Source organism: Erythrolamprus reginae, chromosome 8 (assembly GCF_031021105.1).
Source record: "Erythrolamprus reginae isolate rEryReg1 chromosome 8, rEryReg1.hap1, whole genome shotgun sequence".
In the NCBI taxonomy this organism is placed as follows: domain Eukaryota; kingdom Metazoa; phylum Chordata; class Lepidosauria; order Squamata; family Dipsadidae; genus Erythrolamprus; species Erythrolamprus reginae.
In genome coordinates, this window is record NC_091957.1 from 12,121,731 (window position 1) to 12,141,299 (window position 19,569).

Below are 19,569 nucleotides of genomic sequence, written 5' to 3' on the forward strand. Positions count from 1 at the left end.
AAACAGGGCCGGAAAAGGCAGGGAGAAGCCTCCGTGGGGCCTCTCTAGGAATCTCCTGGGAGGAAATAGGGCCGGAAAAGGCAGGGAGAAGCCTCCGTGGGGCCTCTCTAAGAATCTCCTGGGAGGAAACAGGGCTGGAAAAGGCAGGGAGAAGCCTCCGTGGGGCATCTCTAAGAATCTCCTGGGAGAAAACAGGGCCTGAAAAGGTGGGGAGAAGCCTCCATGGGGCCTCTCTAGGAATATCCTGGGAGGAAACAGGGCTGGAAAAAGCGGGGAGAAGCCTCCCTGGGGCCTCTCTAGGAATCTCCTGGGAGGAAACAGGGCCTGAAAAGGCGGGGAGAAGCCTCCGTGGGGCCTCTCTAGGAATCTCCTGGGAGGAAACAGGGCCAGAAAAGGCGGGGAGAAGCCTCCGTGGGGCATCTCTAAGAATCTCCTCGGAGGAAACAGGGCCTGAAAAGGCGGGGAGAAGCCTCCGTGGGGCCTCTCTAGGAATCTCCTGGGAGGAAACAGGGCCGGAAAAGGCGGGGAGAAGCCTCCGTGGGGCATCTCTAAGAATCTCCTCGGAGGAAACAGGGCCTGAAAAGGCAGGGAGAAGCCTCCGTGGGGCCTCTCTAGGAATCTCCTGGGAGGAAACAGGGCTGGAAAAGGCGGGGAGAAGCCTCCGTGGGGCCTCTCTAGGAATCTCCTGGGAGGAAACAGGGCCCGAAAAAGCGGGGAGAAGCCTCCATGGGGCCTCTCTAGGAATCTCCTGGGAGGAAACAGGGCCGGAAAAAGTGGGTAGAAGCCTCCATGGGGCCTCTTTAGGAATCTCCTGGGAGGAAACAGGGCCAGAAAAGGCGAGGGGAGAAGCCTCCATGGGGCCTCTCTAGGAATCTCCTGGGAGGAAACAGGGCCAGAAAAGGAGAGGAGAAGCCTCCATGGGGCCTCTCTAGGAATCTCCTGGGAGAAAACAGGGCCAGAAAAGGAGAGGAGAAGCCTCCATGGGGCCTCTCTAGGAATCTCCTGGGAGGAAACAGGGCCGGAAAAGGCGAGGGGAGAAGCCTCCGTGGGGCCTCTCTAGGAATCTCCTGGGAGGAAACAGGGCCAGAAAAGGATAGGGGAAGCCTCCATGGGGCCTCTCTAGGAATCCCCTGGGAGGAAACAGGGCCGGAAAAGGCGGGGAGAAGCCTCCGTGGGACCTCTCTCAGAATCTCCTGGGAGGAAACAGGGCCGGAAAAGGCGGGGAGAAGCCTCCGTGGGGCATCTCTAAGAATCTCCTCGGAGGAAACAGGGCCTGAAAAGGCGGGGAGAAGCCTCCGTGGGGCCTCTCTAGGAATCTCCTGGGAGGAAACAGGGCTGGAAAAGGCGGGGAGAAGCCTCCGTGGGGCCTCTCTAGGAATCTCCTGGGAGGAAACAGGGCCAGAAAAGGCAGGGAGAAGCCTCCATGGGGCATCTCTAAGAATCTCCTGGGAGGAAACAGCGCTGGAAAAGGCAGGGAGAAGCCTCCGTGGGGCCTCTCTAGGAATCTCCTGGGAGGAAACAGGGCTGGAAAAGGCAGGGAGAAGCCTCCGTGGGGCCTCTCTAGGAATCTCCTGGGAGGAAACAGGGCTGGAAAAGGCAGGGAGAAGCCTCCGTGGGGCCTCTCTAGGAATCTCCTGGGAGGAAACAGGGCTGGAAAAGGCAGGGAGAAGCCTCCATGGGGCCTCTCTAGGAATCTCCTGGGAGGAAACAGGGCTGGAAAAGGCAGGGAGAAGCCTCCGTGGGGCCTCTCTAGGAATCTCCTAGGAATAAACAGGGCCAGAAAAGGCAGGGAGAAGCCTCCGTGGGGCCTCTCTAGGAATCTCCTGGGAGGAAACAGGGCTGCAAAAGGCAGGGAGAAGCCTCCATGGGGCCTCTCTAGGAATCTCCTGGGAGGAAACAGCGCTGGAAAAGGCAGGGAGTAGCCTCCGTGGGGCCTTTCTAGGAATCTCCTAGGAGTAAACAGGGCCAGAAAAGGCAGGGAGAAGCCTTTGCTGGCTGGTGAATTCTGGGAGTTGGTCTAAATGTCTTCAAACTGCCAAGGTTGGGAAACACTGGTGTAACTAGCTGCACCTACAACAGCTCACACGACTGCATTCTCTGGAGAGGGGCGGCATATGAATCTAATAAATTATTATTCTGGATTAATTGTCGTCTCCAAACGCTTTTCAAAGGCAGCCCCACGTAGAGCACGTGGCAGTTAGACTTTATTAACAAGGGGAGGAAGGGGGAGGAGCGATCCGCCACTCACCCGTCTTCAATCAGCATCGGTGTGCCCAAGGGCGCCAGGTCTTCCGCGGACACCAGTTGGCTGATGAGAAGCCCGTGGGCCTGGGGGTCAAGGCTACGGGGCTGGGGGGGCAGCAGGGCCGTGTGAGTCGGGCAGCTGAGAAGGTGCGGCAGGTATTGGTAGGGGGCGGACACCGGTGTGCCCATGTACTGATCCCTGAGAACCGTAAACCCGTTCATCTCCACGGACCTACTAGAAGAGGCAAGGCAGGGCTGAGAGGGGAGGGATGGGGGAAGAGAGACCCTCGGCCGATCTGGACGGCCGGCCACCCCCTCCCCCCCTCCCCCGGAGTCCCACCTCGAAGACGGAGTCGAGACCGGAGAAGGCTGGTTACTTTCCGAAACTCCGTTCCCTGGAGAGCTGTTGTCGCTGTCTCCGTTGTTGCACCAGGAGATGTTGGCCTCCCCTTCGAACTCCTGGCCGGACATGATCCGTTCAATCTCTTCCTCAGAGATCTGTACACACACATACACACACACAGAGGGGAGGGGAGAGAGAGAAAGAGAGAGAGGGAGGGAGGGAGAGGGGGAGAGAGACAGCAGCAAGCCAAGGAGAGGACGGTTAAATGGATTGATTGGATGGGAACAGTGGTGAAACCCACATTATTATTTTTTTACTATTGGTTCTGTCGGCATGGCTTGGTGGGCGTGTCAGGGGAAGGATACTGCAAAATCCCCATTCCTTCCCTATTCCTGAGGGAAGGGTGCTGCAAAATCCCCATTCCCTCCCACTCCCAGGGGGAAGGATACTGCAAAATCCCCATTCCCATCTCACTCTAGGGGAAAGGATACAGCAAAATCCCCATTCCCTCCCACTCCCAGGGGGAAGGATACCGCAAAATCCCCATTCCCATCTCACTCCTGGGGGAAGGATACAGCAAAATCCCCATTCCCTCCCACTCCCAGGGGGAAGGATACTGCAAAATCCCCATTCCCTCCCCACTCCTGGGGGAAGGATACCGCAAAATCCCTATTTCCTCCCCACTCCTGGGGGAAGGATACTGCAAAATCCCCATCCCCTCCCCACTCCTGGGGGAAGGATACTGCAAAATATCCATTCCTTCCCCAATGTGGGGCCGGCCAGAATTGGTATTTGCCGGTTCCCCGAACTACTCAAAGGTTTCCGCTACCGGTTCTCCAGAACCGGTCAGAACCTCCTGGATTTCAGCCCTGGATTGGATGATCCAGGTTTATGGCTCAGCCCTTCAGTTCAAGCAGCAGAAAAGACACCAAACCCACCCTCTGGGGAGGTGAACAGGTGGGAATTTGGCAGCAACAGGAAAGCCCCACCTTGCAAGGTAGAAGTGCTCACCTGGACAGGTCCAATGCTCTTGTTTCTGCCCCCGGGCATGCCGTCTTCACGGATGGCTGGCGCGGAAGGAAAAGGAAGCTGGTCAGGACTCTAGCAAGGTGCCCACCTAACCACCTGCAGCAACTGAGCCTTTTTTCTCTGTGCTCTTATGTTTTGGTGACTTTGTCGCCTTTTGGTGACTTCTACATGGGTGTGGCCCTCTTGTTGAAGGCCACAAGACCACCTCTCCTCGACTGCAGAGGTCATGGAACCATGGTGGTGCAGTGGTGAGAATTCAGGGTTGCAGGCTCACTCTGCCGACTGCCAGCAATTCGATTCCCACCGGCTCAAGGTTGACTCGGCCTTCTGTCCTTCCGACATCGGTCAAATGAGGACCAGGTTGTTGGGGGCCAGAGGCCGATTGTAAAGCACTGTGAAGTGGTATAAAAGTCTACGTGTTTTATCTATCTATCTCTCATCTATCAATCATCTGTCTATCATCTATCTATCATCTGTCTATCTATCTATCTATCTCTCATCTATCTATCTATCTATCTATCTATCTATCTATCTATCTATCTATCTATCATCTATCTATCATCTGTCAATCATCTGTCTATCATCTATCTATCTATCTATCTATCTATCTATCATCTATCTATCATCTATCTATCATCTATCTATCTATCATCTATCTATCTATCTATCTATCTATCTATCTATCATCTATCAATCATCTATCAATCATCTGTCTATTGTCTATCTATCTATCTATCTATCTATCATCTATCAATCATCTGTCTATCATCAATCTATCTATCTATCTATCTATCTATCTATCATCTGTCTATCTATCTATCTATCAATCATCTATCTATCAATCATCTATCAATCATCTGTCTATCATCTATCTATCTATCTATCATCTATCATCTATCTATCTATCTATCTATCTATCATCTATCAATCTATCATATGTCTATCTATTATCATCTGTCTGTCTGTCTCTCTATCTATGTAATATATCCTATCCATCTATAATCTACATCAGCCTGCCTACCTACACATTAGATGTGGTGGCACAATGGTTAGAATACAGCATTGCAGGCTAACTCTGCCCATTGCCATCAGTTCGATCCTCACTGGCTCAAGCTTGACTCAGCCTTCCATCCTTCCAAGGTGGGTCAAATGAGGTTCCAAATTATTTGGGGGGGGGGCATAGGCTGACTTTGTAAAGCGGTTAGAGAGGGCTGTAAAAGCACAGTGAAGCGGTATGTAAGTCTAAGTGCTATTGCTATATGACCTCTTGACCAGGAGGAGGCGCTGCACGACACATTTTGTGCTCCTCGGGATTCTTTGAGGGGAAAAATAACATCTGTATTTCAGCTAATGCTCGGCTTGCAATCTTAACTGAGCCCGTTAAGCTGTGCTAGTCATGAACGAGAAGAATGAGGCAATCACCAAGCCCTGGTCCAACGCCATCAAGCAGAGAGAAACCATTCTCTTCTTTCTAGACCAGGGTTTCCCAACCTTGGCAACTTGGAAGATATCTGGACTTCAACTCCCAAAATTCCCCTGGCTGTAGAATCCTGGGAGTTGAAGTCCAAATATCTTCAAGTTGCCACGGTTGGGAAATTTATTTATTTATTTATTTATTTATTTATTTATTTATTTATTTATTTATTTATTTATTTATTTATTTTATTATTTGGATATCTGTTCTAGACAACAGGGTTCTCAATCTCTCCACTGACCAAGGAAAATAGGGAACCTATCTACCGTCTCTCTCTCTCTCTGTGTGTGTGTGTGTGTGTGTGTGTGTGTGTTGTAAAGCAGGTGGACTTTTGTTTGTTGGTTTAACCAGGTCCGCTGCTGCAAAATACGAGAGAAGCTTTTCGGCTGACCATGGCTGGTGGAAGACCTTCAGGCGCCCTCTGGTGGCCACACACCAGACCAGCTGCTGCCCCCCTGGGAAAACTTTTCCTTCCCCGCTCTTGGGGGGCTCCGAAGCAGATGGGAAGCCAGCCTCCAAGTGCCAACCAGAAAACAGCCCTGTTTTCTGAGCAGCTGTGGCCTGAAGACCCTCCTGCCCAAAACCTGGACAGCAGCTTCTGAAATGTCCCTAAAGTATCCTCGGCCATCCCAGGATCATGGGAAGGTTGGTTAGATTAGGGGTCAACCACGATCCATCTCTCTTTCAGAGAGTCTCTCTTTCTTCTTTCTTCTATTTCCTCTCTGCCCTTCTTTCCTTGTCTCTCTCTTCCCCCTTTCTATCTCTTTCCTCTTTCTCTCTCTCTTTCTGCCTCTTTCCTCTATTTCATTCTCTCTTGTTCATCTTTTTTTCTTTCTCTTTCTGTCTCTCTTTTCTCTTTCTTTCTTTCTTTCTCTGTCTCTTTCCTCTCTTTCTGGCCCTTTCATCTCTTTCTTTCTCTTTTCTCTCTGTCTCTTTTTCTTTCCCCTCTCTCTTTCTCTGTCTCTTTTCTCTTTCTCTTTCTTTCTCTTTCTCTCTTTCCTGTTTTCTTTGTCTCTGTCTCTTTCCTCTCTTTCTCTTTCTCTTTGTCTCTTTTCTCTCTTTCTCTCTCTTTCCTCTCTCTCTCTTTCCCTTTCTGTCTCTTTTCTCTTTCTTTCTCTTTGTCTCTTTTCTCTTTCTTTCTCTTTGTCTCTTTCCTCTCTTTCTTTCTTTCTCTCTCTCTCTCTCTTTTCTCTTTCTTTCTCTCTTTCCTCTCTTTCTCTTCTCTTCCTCTCTTTCTTACCACTCCAGAACCACAGATTTCCAACTACACAGGTAAACCCAAGCCAAACTGATCTTTAAGGGAGAATACCATTCTCAGCTTTGATGACTGACCCTCTGGGCTGACCCTTATCTGATGTTTAGGGAGATTCTCCACCATCACAGTAAGGGTCACAAAGGTGCTTTTCCAACACCCCCCCCCCAACAACTGGACATTCTAGGTCGGTGAGGGCGAATCATTTTGGGTTCGTGTGCCAAAAGGGTGTGCTGTTGTTATTGTTGTTGTTGTTGTTGTTATTATATGCACAGGCCTCACTGAAGCCTGAGACATGAAAAAAATGGCCAAACCGGAAGTTCAGAAAAATGGACTTCCGGTTTGCTCGTTGTGCTGTTTTTTGCACTCCGGAGGGTTCAGGGAAACTTCCTGAAGCCCTGGAGTGCAAAAAAAAAAAAAATAGCACAACGGGCAAACGGGAAGTATTTCAGGAAGCTTCCTTGACCCCTCCAGAGTACAAAAAACAGCACAACGGGCAAACCGGAAGTGCATTTTCCCCCACTTCCAGTTTGCCTACTGTTGTGATTCCGTCTGAGGCCCCTCAGGGAACGGCTGATCCTCTGCCGGCTTCCTGCTCAGAGGGGGAGGATGAGGAACAGGAGGTTCAGGCAGACGGGGAGGAGGAATCTCAGGCTGAGGGAGAGGGAGGACAGCCAGAGTCCCCCGAGAGGGAGCTCTCCCCAGCAAGCAGCCTGGATTCCTTAGATGAAAATGCACAAGCAATAATCGATCTCCGGCAGAGAAGAGCAACACAATGAAGGGGACAATTAGCCAGGTACTTTCAGCACTAAAGAGGCAACAGCTGGGTTTGGGTGTGGTGCTCTCTGGAAAGGCTGAAAAGGCAGACCCACCCTTCCTGGCTTGTGGAGTATTATCTTTGGGAGTCCTGGGACCTGGCTGTGATCTTTGGCGTCTTGGAATTCTGGTTTGTGACTTTGAATACTGAAACCTTGGGGGGGGGAAAAGGTGTGGGTCTTATTCTCTACAGTGGTGGGTGTGCCAGCAAGAAGTCTGCTGTATTGTCTGGCCATCAGGACTCTGCTGTGAAGTCTCATAGCCTGCCTGTTGGGAAGAACAGGTTTTTCTCTGTGTTTATTTTTCAAACTATAAAGTGCTTTTGCTTTTACCAGCGTGTCTGGCTGCTTTTTCCAGTTGGTGTTGAAGTCTGGGGGCACCCAGACAGAACACCTACTGGGGGATTTTTTGCCCTCCGGGGCTTCAGGGAAGCTTCCCCGAAGCATCCAGAGGGCGAAACAGCCCTCCCCAAGTCTGAAAATCAGCTGGAGCTGACATGGGGCAACTTCTCGCATGCCCTCTGATAAGGCTGTGCATGCCTCATGTGGCACACGTATCATAATTATAATTAATTAATTAATAATAATAATAATGATTTATTAGATTTGTATGGCGCCCCTCTCCGAGGACTCGGAGCGGCTCACAACAAGACAATACACAACCTACAAATCTAATAGTTAAAAACAATTTTAAAAACCCTTATAAAATAGTCATACAGCTCAAACAGAAAGCTTGAGAACCACTGGCTTAGGCTCTTTCGAATTAAAGGCAATATAATAGTAGGAACTGTACGTTCTTTTCTAGTTTTAATTTGCATATGGAATAATGTGGCTTTTTAACCATTAGAGACCATTGCATGCATAAACACCTATGCTGAAAATGACATGTGATTTTGTAGGTTTCCCAAATTGTCGAAATGCACGTGAATAGAAATCTTTAAAATAGCAGCCACAAGTTCCCTTTTCCATCCCACTGCCAATCGGCTTCAAGCTCTCTTGGGAAAATTGGGGCTGGACTTATGGTTGGGGGTCACCACAACACAAGGAACGGTATTAAGGGGCCGTGGTTGAGAACCACTGCGTCTTGGTCCAGGATCCTCTGCCTTGAGGTTGTGCTGGTCCAAGGAGGACCCAGAAGGGACCGAGGAGACACCTCCCCCCCCCTTCTGCTCCCCCCCCCCCGGCCGACCGTCACCTTTCCGGTTCATGCCCATCTGGAGGCACTTGAGGAGTCGGCAGTACTGGCACCGGTTGCGCTGCTTGCGGGACATGACGCAGTTCTTGTCTCGGCTGCATCGGTAGACCCGCCGGTTGCAGATGCTGCGCTTGAAGAAGCCCTTGCAGCCCTCGCAGGAGATGATGCCGTAGTGGAGGCCGGTGGCTCGGTCCCCGCAGATCAGGCAGGTGCGCTGGTCCACCCGGTCATCTGCGGGAGGAAGGCAGCGAGGGTCACCCCCAGGCGATGGAAGAGGGAGGGGGGAGAAGGGAGCCAAGCGGGAGACGGGAAGGGGGCCTCGTGAGAAGCCGGACCTGGGGGTGGGAGGACGACTCAAAGCAGGGCGCTCTCAAAGGAGCTCTTCGGTATCATCTCTCTCCCTCTCTCTCTCCTATGCAGGAGTTATGACATTGAAACACCTTCATTTATCTACTGTTCTATTCTATCTATCTACCCTATCTATCATGTCTATCTATCTATCTATCTATCTATCTATCTATCTATCTATCTCTCCATATCTATCTGTCCATCCATCTATCTACCCACTCATCTCTCATTCATCTATTTTATTTACTTACTTACTTACTTACTTACTTACTTACTTACTTACTTACTTACTTACTTACTTACTTGATTTTTTATGCCACCCTTCTCCTTAGACTCAGGGTGGCATACAACATGTTAGCAATAGCACTTTTTAACAGAGCCAGCCTATTGCCCCCACAATCCGGGTCCTCATTTTACCCACCTCGGAAGGATGGAAGGCTGAGTCAACCTTTCTTTCTTTCTTTCTTTCTTTCTTTCTTTCTTTCTCATCTATCTATCATCTATCTTTCTCTATACCCCTATCCATATCTGTCCATCCATCCACCCACCCATCTATCATTGATCTATTTCCTTTCCTTTCCTTCCTTCCTTCCTTTCATTATTTCTTACTTTCTCTCTTTCTTTCATTTTTCTCTCTCTCTATCATCCATCCATCATCTATCTCCATACCTAACTCTCTCTCCATATCAATCTGCCCACCCACCCACCCACCCACCCACCCGTCATCTATTATCTGTCTGTCTGTCTGTCTGTCTATCTATCTAAATATCTATCTTTTATGTACACTGAGAGCATATGCAGCAAGACAAATTCCTTGTGTGTCCAATCACACTTGGCCAATAAAAAATTCTATTCTATTCTACTCTATTCTGTTATCTATCTATCTATCTATCTATCTATCTATCTATCTATCTATCTATCTATCTATCCCTATCTCTCTCTCCAGATCTATCTTCCACCCATCCATCCATCAATCCATCCATCCATCCCCATCCTATCTGTCCATCTACCAACCTACCTCCTAACTTAGAGCAGAGATGGGGTTAATTTTTAGAGGTTATATTGAGGGGTGAGATGGAGGCTGGCAACCCAGAGAGAGAGAGGGAGACATCTGGATTCAGCTTCCTCACCCCTAAGTGTGAACTCGGGTGGGTGGTGAATGTTTCACCCTCACCACTTGTCTCCCCACTTCCAACTTTCGGAAGCAAGGACCAGCAAAACCTCAACTGTAGAGCAGAGACCTCTCTGGCAACGAGGAAGAGGAGGAGGAGGGGCAGAGGGATGAAGAAAGAGGGCAGCCATGAACCCAACCAAAGTTCTCCGCTGCCACCCAACTTAATAAGGAAGTTTTGGAAAAGAGAGACAGAAAGGCAGAGAAGCAAAGCACTTTCCTTCACATGTGGTGGTTATGCCCTGAACCAAAAAAAATACTGGACCAAAATTCATCACTGGTTGCAGGAAATAGTAGGTACAACTGTTAGAGCATACTCCTGAAATCCTCTTATTAGGTATAATTTAAAAGGCAATATATTAAAAGTATCAAATATTTAATCTTGCATATCACAAAAGCGGCCAGGAGGGTGGACGTACAATGCTGGTGAAATCCCAACATACCCATGGGTCATTCTTTGCCAAGTGCACCAGGTGCCAATTTGATTTTTGCAACCTTATTTGAAAAGAAACCATCACAAAAACAACATATATGATGGGAAAAAACGTGGTCTTTCTAATGAAATAAAAATGAAGATGATTGAAGGTGAGAAAACAGAGAGCTCTCTTTCCTCACCTTCAATCATTTTCATTAGAAAGAGCGAGGTTTTTTCTATCGCTCTCTGTTTTCTCACCTTCAATCATCTTTGTTTTTATTTCATTAGAAAGAGCATGTTTTCTTCCATCACATATGTTGTTTTTGTGATGGTTTCTTCTCAAATAAGGCTTCAATTTCACCTGGTCCATTAGACAAAGAATGGACCCTATGGAAAGTATGATAACCAAGAAGATACACCATTGCGCTGAAATGGACAAATTAACCATAGAATTTGGAGGACAAGAAAGAATCAGAATACGACGATGTTCCGGGGAAATGGTACAATTGGACTAATAATAGAAAACTGAAGGGACAACGTGGCATTGGACCAGAATACCTCCGGAACCGCCTTCCACCGCATGAATCCCAGTGGCCAGTTAGGTCCCACAGAGTTGGCCTTCTCCGGGTCCCGTCAGCTTTGGCGGATTAAGAGAGTCCAAGCCAAGTCAACCTCTTGAGGAATCTTTCTTACTATGTCGACTTAATCCCCAGGTATGCCCATTTACACTAACACTCCGCAGTTTGCATTGGTTGCCGATCAGTTTCCGGTCACAATTCAAAGTGTCAGTTATGACCTATAAAGCCCTTCATGGCATCGGACCAGAATACCTCCGGGACCACCTTCTGCCGCACAAATCCCAGCGATCGGTTAATTGGCCTTCTCCGGGTCCCGTCGACCAAACAATGTTGTTTGGCGGGCCCCAGGGGAAAAGCCTTCTCTGTGGCGGCCCCAGCCCTCTGGAATCAACTCCCCCCGGAGATTAGAACAGCCCCCACCCTCATCTTTCGCAAGTTAGTCAAGACCCACCTATATCGCCAGGCATGAGGGAACTAAGACATCTCCCCCAGGCTTTCTTATATTTCATGTTTGGTATGTATGTGTTGTATGGTTTTTTTTAACAGTTGGGGTTTTTAGATAATTCTTATTATTAGATTTGTTCCATTGTTTATACTGTTTTTTATTGTTGTTGTGAGCCGCCCCGAGTCTTCGGAGAGGGGCGGCATACAAATCTATCTATCTATCTATCTATCTGTCTGTCTGTCTATCTATCTATCTATCTATCTATCTATCTATCTATCTATCTATCTATCTACCTTATCTATGTATCTATCTATCTATCTATCTATCTGTCTGTCTGTCTGTCTGTCTGTCTGTCTGTCTGTCTGTCTGTCTGTCTGTCTGTCTGTCTGTCTGTCTATCTATCTATCTATCTATCTATCTATCTATCTATCTATCTATCTACCTTATCTATCTACCTACCTACCTACCTTATCTATGTATCTACCTATCTACCTATCTATCTACCTTATCTATCTATCTAAATAAATAAATAAATAAATAAATAAATAAATAAATAAATAGGATTTAGATAATATGGTAAAACAATATATGAAAAGCACAAATATAATAATAATGCATATAAAAGGCTTGAGAATGCCGTGACATGTGAAATGTGAAAATAAATGAAAAAAATATTTATTAAAAGGAAGCAAAGCACTTTCTCCTTCCCAGGAGGCCTGTCACTTTGCACTAAGCGGAGGTTTCCCATCCTGGCTCAGACAGAATGAGGCCAAGGCAGGGCTCTCTGCCGACTCCCGGTGGGCATCCGCTAATCACGGCTGAAACCACGATGTCAAAACCACGACCCTGGCTCACGCACAGCGCCCAGAGCAAGCCAATTGACAATGCTGAGCCCTGGCCCTCATTATCCTGGATCCTTGCCTGACCCCTCTTTACGCGGGAGGCTCGATGGGTGGATGGCGCTACGACACCAATGTTCTGCCAAAGAGCCTGGGTTTCGGTGGGGGGAAGCAGCCGATGCGCGCAGGGGCGCGGCGCCAGTGGGAAACACCGGGAGGCGTGCACAACTGTGCGGAGACACGCGGGAGAGCGAGATTTCGGCAATTTTATTGCTTCAGCACATGCGCGAAAGCAAAAATATTGGCGAACATCGTCAAAATCTCGCTCTCGGGGGCATCCTCGGGCAAGTCTCGGCTTGTTGAGCATGTGCAGAAGGCAAATCCCGCAACGATGTGGTGCACATGTGCAACTGCGACAGCCTCCGAGAGAGATCCGGTAGTAGGTAAATGAAGTGGCCTAACCAGCAACAGGCCACCATTCCCGGCACCACCGGAACGGGGCTGGGAGCGTGTGTGCACATGGCGAGGGACTCTAGTGCAAGGATGTGCAATTTGCGGGGTGGTTATTATTATTATTATTATTATTATTATTATTATTATTATTATTATGTCTTGGATTTGTATGCCGCCCCTCTCCGCAGACTCGGGGCGGCTAACAACAATGATAAAAAACAACATGTAACAATCCAATTTAATAAAACAACTAAAAACCCTTACTATAAAAACCAAACATACACACAAACATACCATACATAACTTGTAATGGCCTAGGGGACAAATGCCTGGCGACAAAGGTGGGTCTTGAGTAATTTGCGAAAGACAAGGAGGGTGGGGGCCGTTCTAATATCTGGGGGGAGTTGATTCCAGAGGGCCGGGGCCACCACAGAGAAGGCTCTTCCCCTGGGGCCCGCCAAACGACATTGTTTGGTCGACGGGACCCGGAGGAGGCCAACTCTGTGGGACCTTATCGGCCGCAGGGATTCGTGCGGTAGAAGGCGGTTCCGGATGTATTCTGGCCCAATGCCATGTAGGGCTTTAAAGGTCATGACCAACACTTTGAATTGTGACCGGAAACCGATCGGCAGCCAGTGCAGGCCGCGGAGTGTTGAAGAAACGTGGGCGAATCTAGGAAGCCCCACGATGGCTCTCGCAGGCGCATTCTGCACGATCTGAAGTTTCCGAACACTTCTCAAAGGTAGCCCCATGTAGAGAGCGTTCCAGTAATCGAACCTCGAGGTGATGAGGGCATGAGCGACTGTGAGCAATGACTCCCTGTCCAAATAGGGGCAGAAGCAAAAAAGCCGGAAAGCGAAAAGGTAAGTTACCCCCGCCAGGTGCCCTGCCCATTCGCCTGCCCCGCCGCAAGCAGCGTCTTCACCACAAGTGGCCTGAGTGCTCCACCTCCCACAGCCTGCCTTACCTTGCGCGACGGCTTCTCCCTCGCCGAGAAGATAGCACGCGGCATGGGGTGGAGGCAGGGCGGCCCCGGGCTCCAGACGTGCGGCCTGTTCCGTTCTCTCCCGCACCACAGGCATCTCTCAGCCCAGCAATGGCGCCCCAAAGGCCACGACTCGCTCGGAGTGCCACTGCTGCACCGAGAGATGCCTGCGGCATGGGAGAGCAGAAAGCAGGCCGTGCAGCCAGAGCTCAGGCGGGGCTGCTTTTGGTGTTGGCCCCAGCTGCCAATCTAGGTGCCGCAGCAAGATTCGGCGGCTGCGCATGTGCAGCAGCTGAAATCTCGAGCGTGGACCAGTGTTCCCTCTAATTTTGGGGTGGGGGTGGGCGGAAAAGTATAGTGTCTGAGCGGCAGTCCCTTTGGGACTGGGCGGCACAGAAATAATAAATGAATAAATGAATGAATGAATGAATGAATGAATGAATGAATGAATGAATGAATGAATGAATGAATAAGCAAGCAAGCAAACAAACAAACAAAACAAACAAACAAACAAACAAAAAACCCACCGTGTTTTGCCTCAGAGAATTTCAAAATAAAATACTGTACTGTGTGTCTATAACAGTGAGCTCATAATAGGGCAACTCTATCAATATCAAAATGCCACTTAAATAGTTGAGCTAGTTTCAAACTAGATTTTGATTTTCTTTCTCTCTTCCTTACTCCCATTCTTTTTCTTTCTCTTTTCCTTCCTCTCTTTTTTCTATCTGTTTCTCTTCCTCACTTCCTCTCTCTCTCCTTCCCTCTCACTCTTTCCCTCTCGGCTTCTGGGCAGGTTTGGAAAACTCTGAGTTGATGATGATTTTTAAGTGAGCGATTGCTCACTGCTCAGCTTAGAGGGAACTATGGCGTGGACGTCCTTCCGGCAGCAAAAATTGCTCGTTTCTTTGCTTCTGCGCATGCACGGCGGCAATAGAGCTACATGCTCCGTTGCCGCCACCAGAACAGCGTTCCTGGCATTCCGGCACATAGCATGTCCTTGGGGCTAACCCACGGGTGAAATGCTCCCGGTTCACTCGTGCTTGTCAGTCATCGGAGAGCTATTTCCCATCTGCCCGGATGCTGACATTTGGGTTCTTTTATTTTCTGCGCATGCTCAGAACACTTTGCGCATAGGATAAAAGAACCCAAATAGCGGCATCTGGGTGGGTGGGGAAGCCTCACGCTGCAGTTGCTACCATCCCTATGATGATCGACCGGCCCATATTACACCAACACTCCACAGTCTGCATTGGTTGCCGATCAATTTCCGGGCACAATTCAAAGTGTTGGTTATGACCTTTAAAGCCCTTCATGGCATCGGACCATAATATCTCCGGGACCGCCTTCTGCCGCACAAATCCCAGCGACCGGTTAAGTCCCACAGAGTTGGCCTACTCCGGGTCCCGTCGACTAAACAATGTCGTTTGGCGGGACCCAGGAGAAGAGCCTTCTCTGTGGCGGCCCCAACCCTCTGGAACCAGCTCCCCCCGGAGATTAGAACTGCCCCCACCCTCCTTGCCTTTCGTAAAGTTCTTAAGGCCCATCTCTGCCGTCAGGCATGGGGAACTGAGACATCTCCCCCGGGCCTATATAGTTTATACATGGTATGTTTGTGTGTATGTTTGCTTTTAATAATGGGGTTTTTAGCATTTTTTAAATTATTAGATTTGTTCTTACATTGTTCTTGTTATTGTTGTTAGCCGCCCCGAGTCTACGGAGAGGGGTGGCATACAAATCTAATTAATAATAATAATAATAATAATAATAATAATAATAATAATAATAATAATGCACAAACTGGGAACATTTAACCCCTGGCTTAACCTGGTTAAAAATGGATGGTTAAAAAAAACCTAGGAAACCCCCCCCAGATTTGTTTAAAACTTAAATCGGATTTTTAAAAAAACTTTTGTTAGCAAAAAACTCAGAAGAGAAGGATTTAGGGGAACTGATTTCTGACAGTCTCAAAATGGGTGAACTGTGCTTGGCTGTATAATTTATATCCCTTATACTATTTTCTGTTTTTTATCTTAGGATGGAAACATGCCTGGGATAAACATAGATCCATCCTAAGATAAAATACAGGAAATAGTATAAGGGCAGACTAGATGGACCAGGAGGTCTTTTTCTGCCGTCAGTCTTCTATGTTTCCATAACAAGCAGGAAGAGGGAGATTGTGATCCCGCTAGTGAGACCCCATTTGCAGTACTGTGTTCAGTTCTGGAGACCTCACCCACAAAAAGAGATTGATAAAAATCAAACAGGTCCAAAGACGGGCTACAAAAATGGTGGAAGGTCTTAAGCATAAAACTTATCAGGAAAGACTTCATGAACTCAATCTTTAAGTCTGGAGGACAGAAGGAAAGGGAACCCAAGAACAAGGGGTCACAATCTGACGTTAGTTGGGGGAAAGATTAGAAGCAATGTGAGAAAATATTATTTGACTGAAACAGTAGCAGACGCTTGGAACAAACTTCCAGCAGACATGGTTGGTAAATCCACAGGAACTGAATTTAAACATGCCTGGGATAAACATAGATCCATCCTAAGATATCACGAATCCCAGCAACCGGTTAGGTCCCACAGAGTTGGCCTTCTCCGGGTCCCGTCGACTAAACAATGTCGTTTGGCGGGACCCAGGAGAAGAGCCTTCTCTGTGGCGGCCCCAACCCTCTGGAACCAGCTCCCCCCGGAGATTAGAACTGCCCCCACCCTCCTTGCCTTTCGTAAAGTTCTTAAGGCCCATCTCTGCCTCTCCACTCTAAGATAAAATACAGGAAAATAGTATAAGGGCAGACTAAATGGACCATGAGGTCTTTTTCTGCCGTCAATCTTCTATGTTTCTAAATAAGGTTCAGGAGGGAAGTGTTTTTAATAGGAAAGTGAACCCAAGAACAAGGGGGCACAATCTGAGGTTAGTTGGGGGAAAGATCAGAAAGCAACGTGAGAAAATATTATTTGACTGAAAGAGTAGTAGATGCTTGGGACAAACTTCCAGCAGACGTGGTTGGTAAATCCACAGCAACTGAATTTAAACATGCCTGAGATAAACATAGATCCATCCTAAGATAAATGTACAGGAAATAGTATAAAGGCAGACTGATGTCTTTTTCTGCCGTCAATCTTCCATGTTTTTTATGAAATTTGTTTTTAACAAAATGCTTTTGTGAATAAAAAAAAAATCTGTCTAAAGATAGTTTTCTATTCAAGATACATCCATACTTTAGTTTGTTCAGCGTGAAGTGGCGCTTAGTTATGCAGAATGAGGCTGTGCAATATTTACATTATTGGTAAACCCGTTGAATGAATCCAAGCTCGGCAAGCTAAATAGGAAGCCTTCATTCTGTTACCTTTCCTCAAAGTGTACTTAATCTTTGCTTTCTTTGCACAATGTCTTTGGTTGCAATTCATAATAAGCTTGAGGCAAATAAAATTCCGGTAACTTTGGGGTGGGGGGAAAGGAGGAGAGGAAACTTTCATTTTGTTTGCAAATAATACGTATTAAAGATTCTAACTGCCAGCCAAGAACGAGTCCTTACATTTAAAGATCGCCTGTCATTTCAGATCCATCATATTAGCGGGCATCCCCTCACTTGCTACCTGCCACATCCCCTTCACCTTGCTGTGTCTCTACTCACCAGCTGTCCCATTGAAGTGGATGAGACTGACGGTAAGTCAATAGCGCGTTAGAGGGGCCGCTGCGGGATAGAGATGACGGTTGCTCTTTAAAAATTAGGGTTGAAATCAGGTTGATTTAACTCAAGCAACAGAATTACTGAATTGAATTGGGATTTAAATCGACTTATTTAAAATTATTATTATTATTATTATTATTTATTTATTTATTTATTTATTCGACCTGTATGCCGCCCCTCTCCAGAGACTCAGAGCGGCTCACAACACAAAAAACATGATACAAATCCAACAATAAAAAAGCAATTTAAAACCCTACATATAAAAAACAATCATACATCTCAGGGTCTTATTTTGGGGAAAACACGGATATTATTATTTATTTATTTTATTTTATTTATTTATTTATTAAACTTGTATGCCGCCCCTCTCCGTAGTAGTATGATATATAAAGTGAATTGGCCCAGACATTACACTGTTCACTAAGCACCTATGTGTACCCCCCCCCCCACAAAAAAAACCTATAAATAAAACTTTTTTCCTTTTTTTTTTTAAAGGACTCTATTTGGCATAGGGGCAGTTGGCAGAAACTGGGCCCCCTTTGTGCTCTGCAGCGGGGTTAAAATGGAGACTTTCATTCAGCCGAAGACTGAATTATTATTGGAAGACTGCTATCATGTCTCCCCTGCTCCTTCTGGGTTGCTTCTCTCCTTGTTTAGTTGCCACCCATTGCTTCTTGTTCTACCCTCGGCTGCTTTGGAGAATAGCTTGACTCCCTCTTCTTGGTGGCATCCTGCTATCCTGTCTCCCCTGGTCCTTCTTTTCAGTAAACTAGCCATGCCCAGTTCCTGCAACCGTTCTTCACATGTTTTAGCCCCCGGTCTCTTAGAAACATAGAAGACTGACGGCAGAAAAAGACCTCATGATCCATCTAGTTTGCCCTTATACTATTTTTTTGTATTTTATCTTAGGATGGATCTATGTTTATCCCAGGCATGTTTAAACTCAGTTACTGTGGATTTACCCAACCACGTCTACTGGAAGTTTGTTCCAAGGATCTACTCCTCTTTCAGTAAAATAATATTTTCTCATGTTGCTTTTGATCTTTCCCCCAACTAACTTCAGGTTGTGTCCCCTTGTTCTTGTGTTCACTTTCCTATTAAAAACTCAGTCTACGGAGAGGGGCAGCATACAAATCTAATAAATGAATGAATGAATGAATGAATAAAAACACTTCATCCTGAACCTTATTTAACCCTTTGACACATTTAAATGTTTCAATCATATCCCCACTTTCCCTTCTGTCCTCCAGACTAGACAGATTGAGTTCATGAAGTCTTTCCTGATACGTTTTATGCTTAAGACCAGAGGTCTTCAAACTTGGCAACTTTAAGACTTGTGGACTTCAACTCCCAGAATTCTCCAGCCAGCTATGCTGGCTAGAGAATTCTGGGAGTTGAGGTCCACAAGTCTTAAAGTTGCCAAGTTTGAGGACCCCTGCTTAAGACCTTCCACCATTCTTGTAGCCCGTCTTTGGACCCATTCGATTTTGTCAACATCTTTTTGTGGGTTCTTAATTGTTGATCTTCTCTGCACTCTTTCTAGACTCGTCTCAGCGTCCTTTTTGCATCGTGGGGACCCAAACTATACTGCTCCAAAAAATTAAAGGGAACCCTCAAAGAACCCATCCTAGATCTGAATGAATGAAATATTCTCAATGAATGCTTTGTTCTGTACAAAGCTGGGTGTGCTGACAACAAAATGAAACTGATGGTCCATCAGCAGTTGCTTCCTAAGTGGACGGTTTGATTTCACAGAAGTTTGATTTACTTGGGAGTCATATTGTGTTCCCTTTATTTATTTTTTTGAGCAGTGTATTTACAGCCAAGGGGCCTGTTGTCGCTGCGGCACAAAAGGGGAGGGTGGGGGGGTGGGAAAGTTGGATTACGAGGGTCCACCCAGCCTCCTCCTCCTCCTGCTGCCCAGGACCTCAAGCAGAGCTACTGTACAGATTTTACAGGCATTATCTGGGTCTTTAGTTATCTGATGAGCAGAGAAAAGAGATTAAGGGGGCCTCGCTGGGTGGGTTTCGGAGTTTTCCAGCCCCCTCCCCATCGGAGCCACCAATCCTGGCTGGGGAGAGGAGGAGGAGGAAGAAGGGGGGAGGGCCAGGCAGATGCCCCTGGCCCAGAAACCTCCAACTGGCGGCTCCCGTGACTGCACAAAACGGAGCAATATTGGAACTCACGAGGGGCCAACAAATGGAGGAGGCATCATTTGGGAGTAAGGCCAGGAGGAGGGTTGGCAAGGCGAAAGCACCCAGCCACCCAGCCACCTAGCAGGAGCTTCC

General features: G+C 47.4%; 1 protein-coding gene across 3 annotated transcripts in view; it reads right to left on the reverse strand.

Annotated features, from left to right (window-relative positions):
- The window catches only part of NR6A1 (nuclear receptor subfamily 6 group A member 1), a 97,897-nt gene that overhangs the window by 12,422 nt on the left and 65,906 nt on the right, over positions 1-19,569 (reverse strand). For 2 of the 3 annotated variants that reach the window (XM_070758846.1, XM_070758848.1), the window contains 4 exons: positions 8,353-8,583; positions 3,599-3,654; positions 2,585-2,742; positions 2,249-2,479 (listed from right to left, as the gene is read on the reverse strand). In XM_070758846.1, coding sequence (XP_070614947.1) covers positions 2,249-2,479; positions 2,585-2,742; positions 3,599-3,654; positions 8,353-8,583 — 676 coding nt within the window. The remainder of the gene's footprint in view (positions 1-2,248; positions 2,480-2,584; positions 2,743-3,598; positions 3,655-8,352; positions 8,584-19,569) is intronic. The other variant, XM_070758847.1, reaches the window with a different exon arrangement.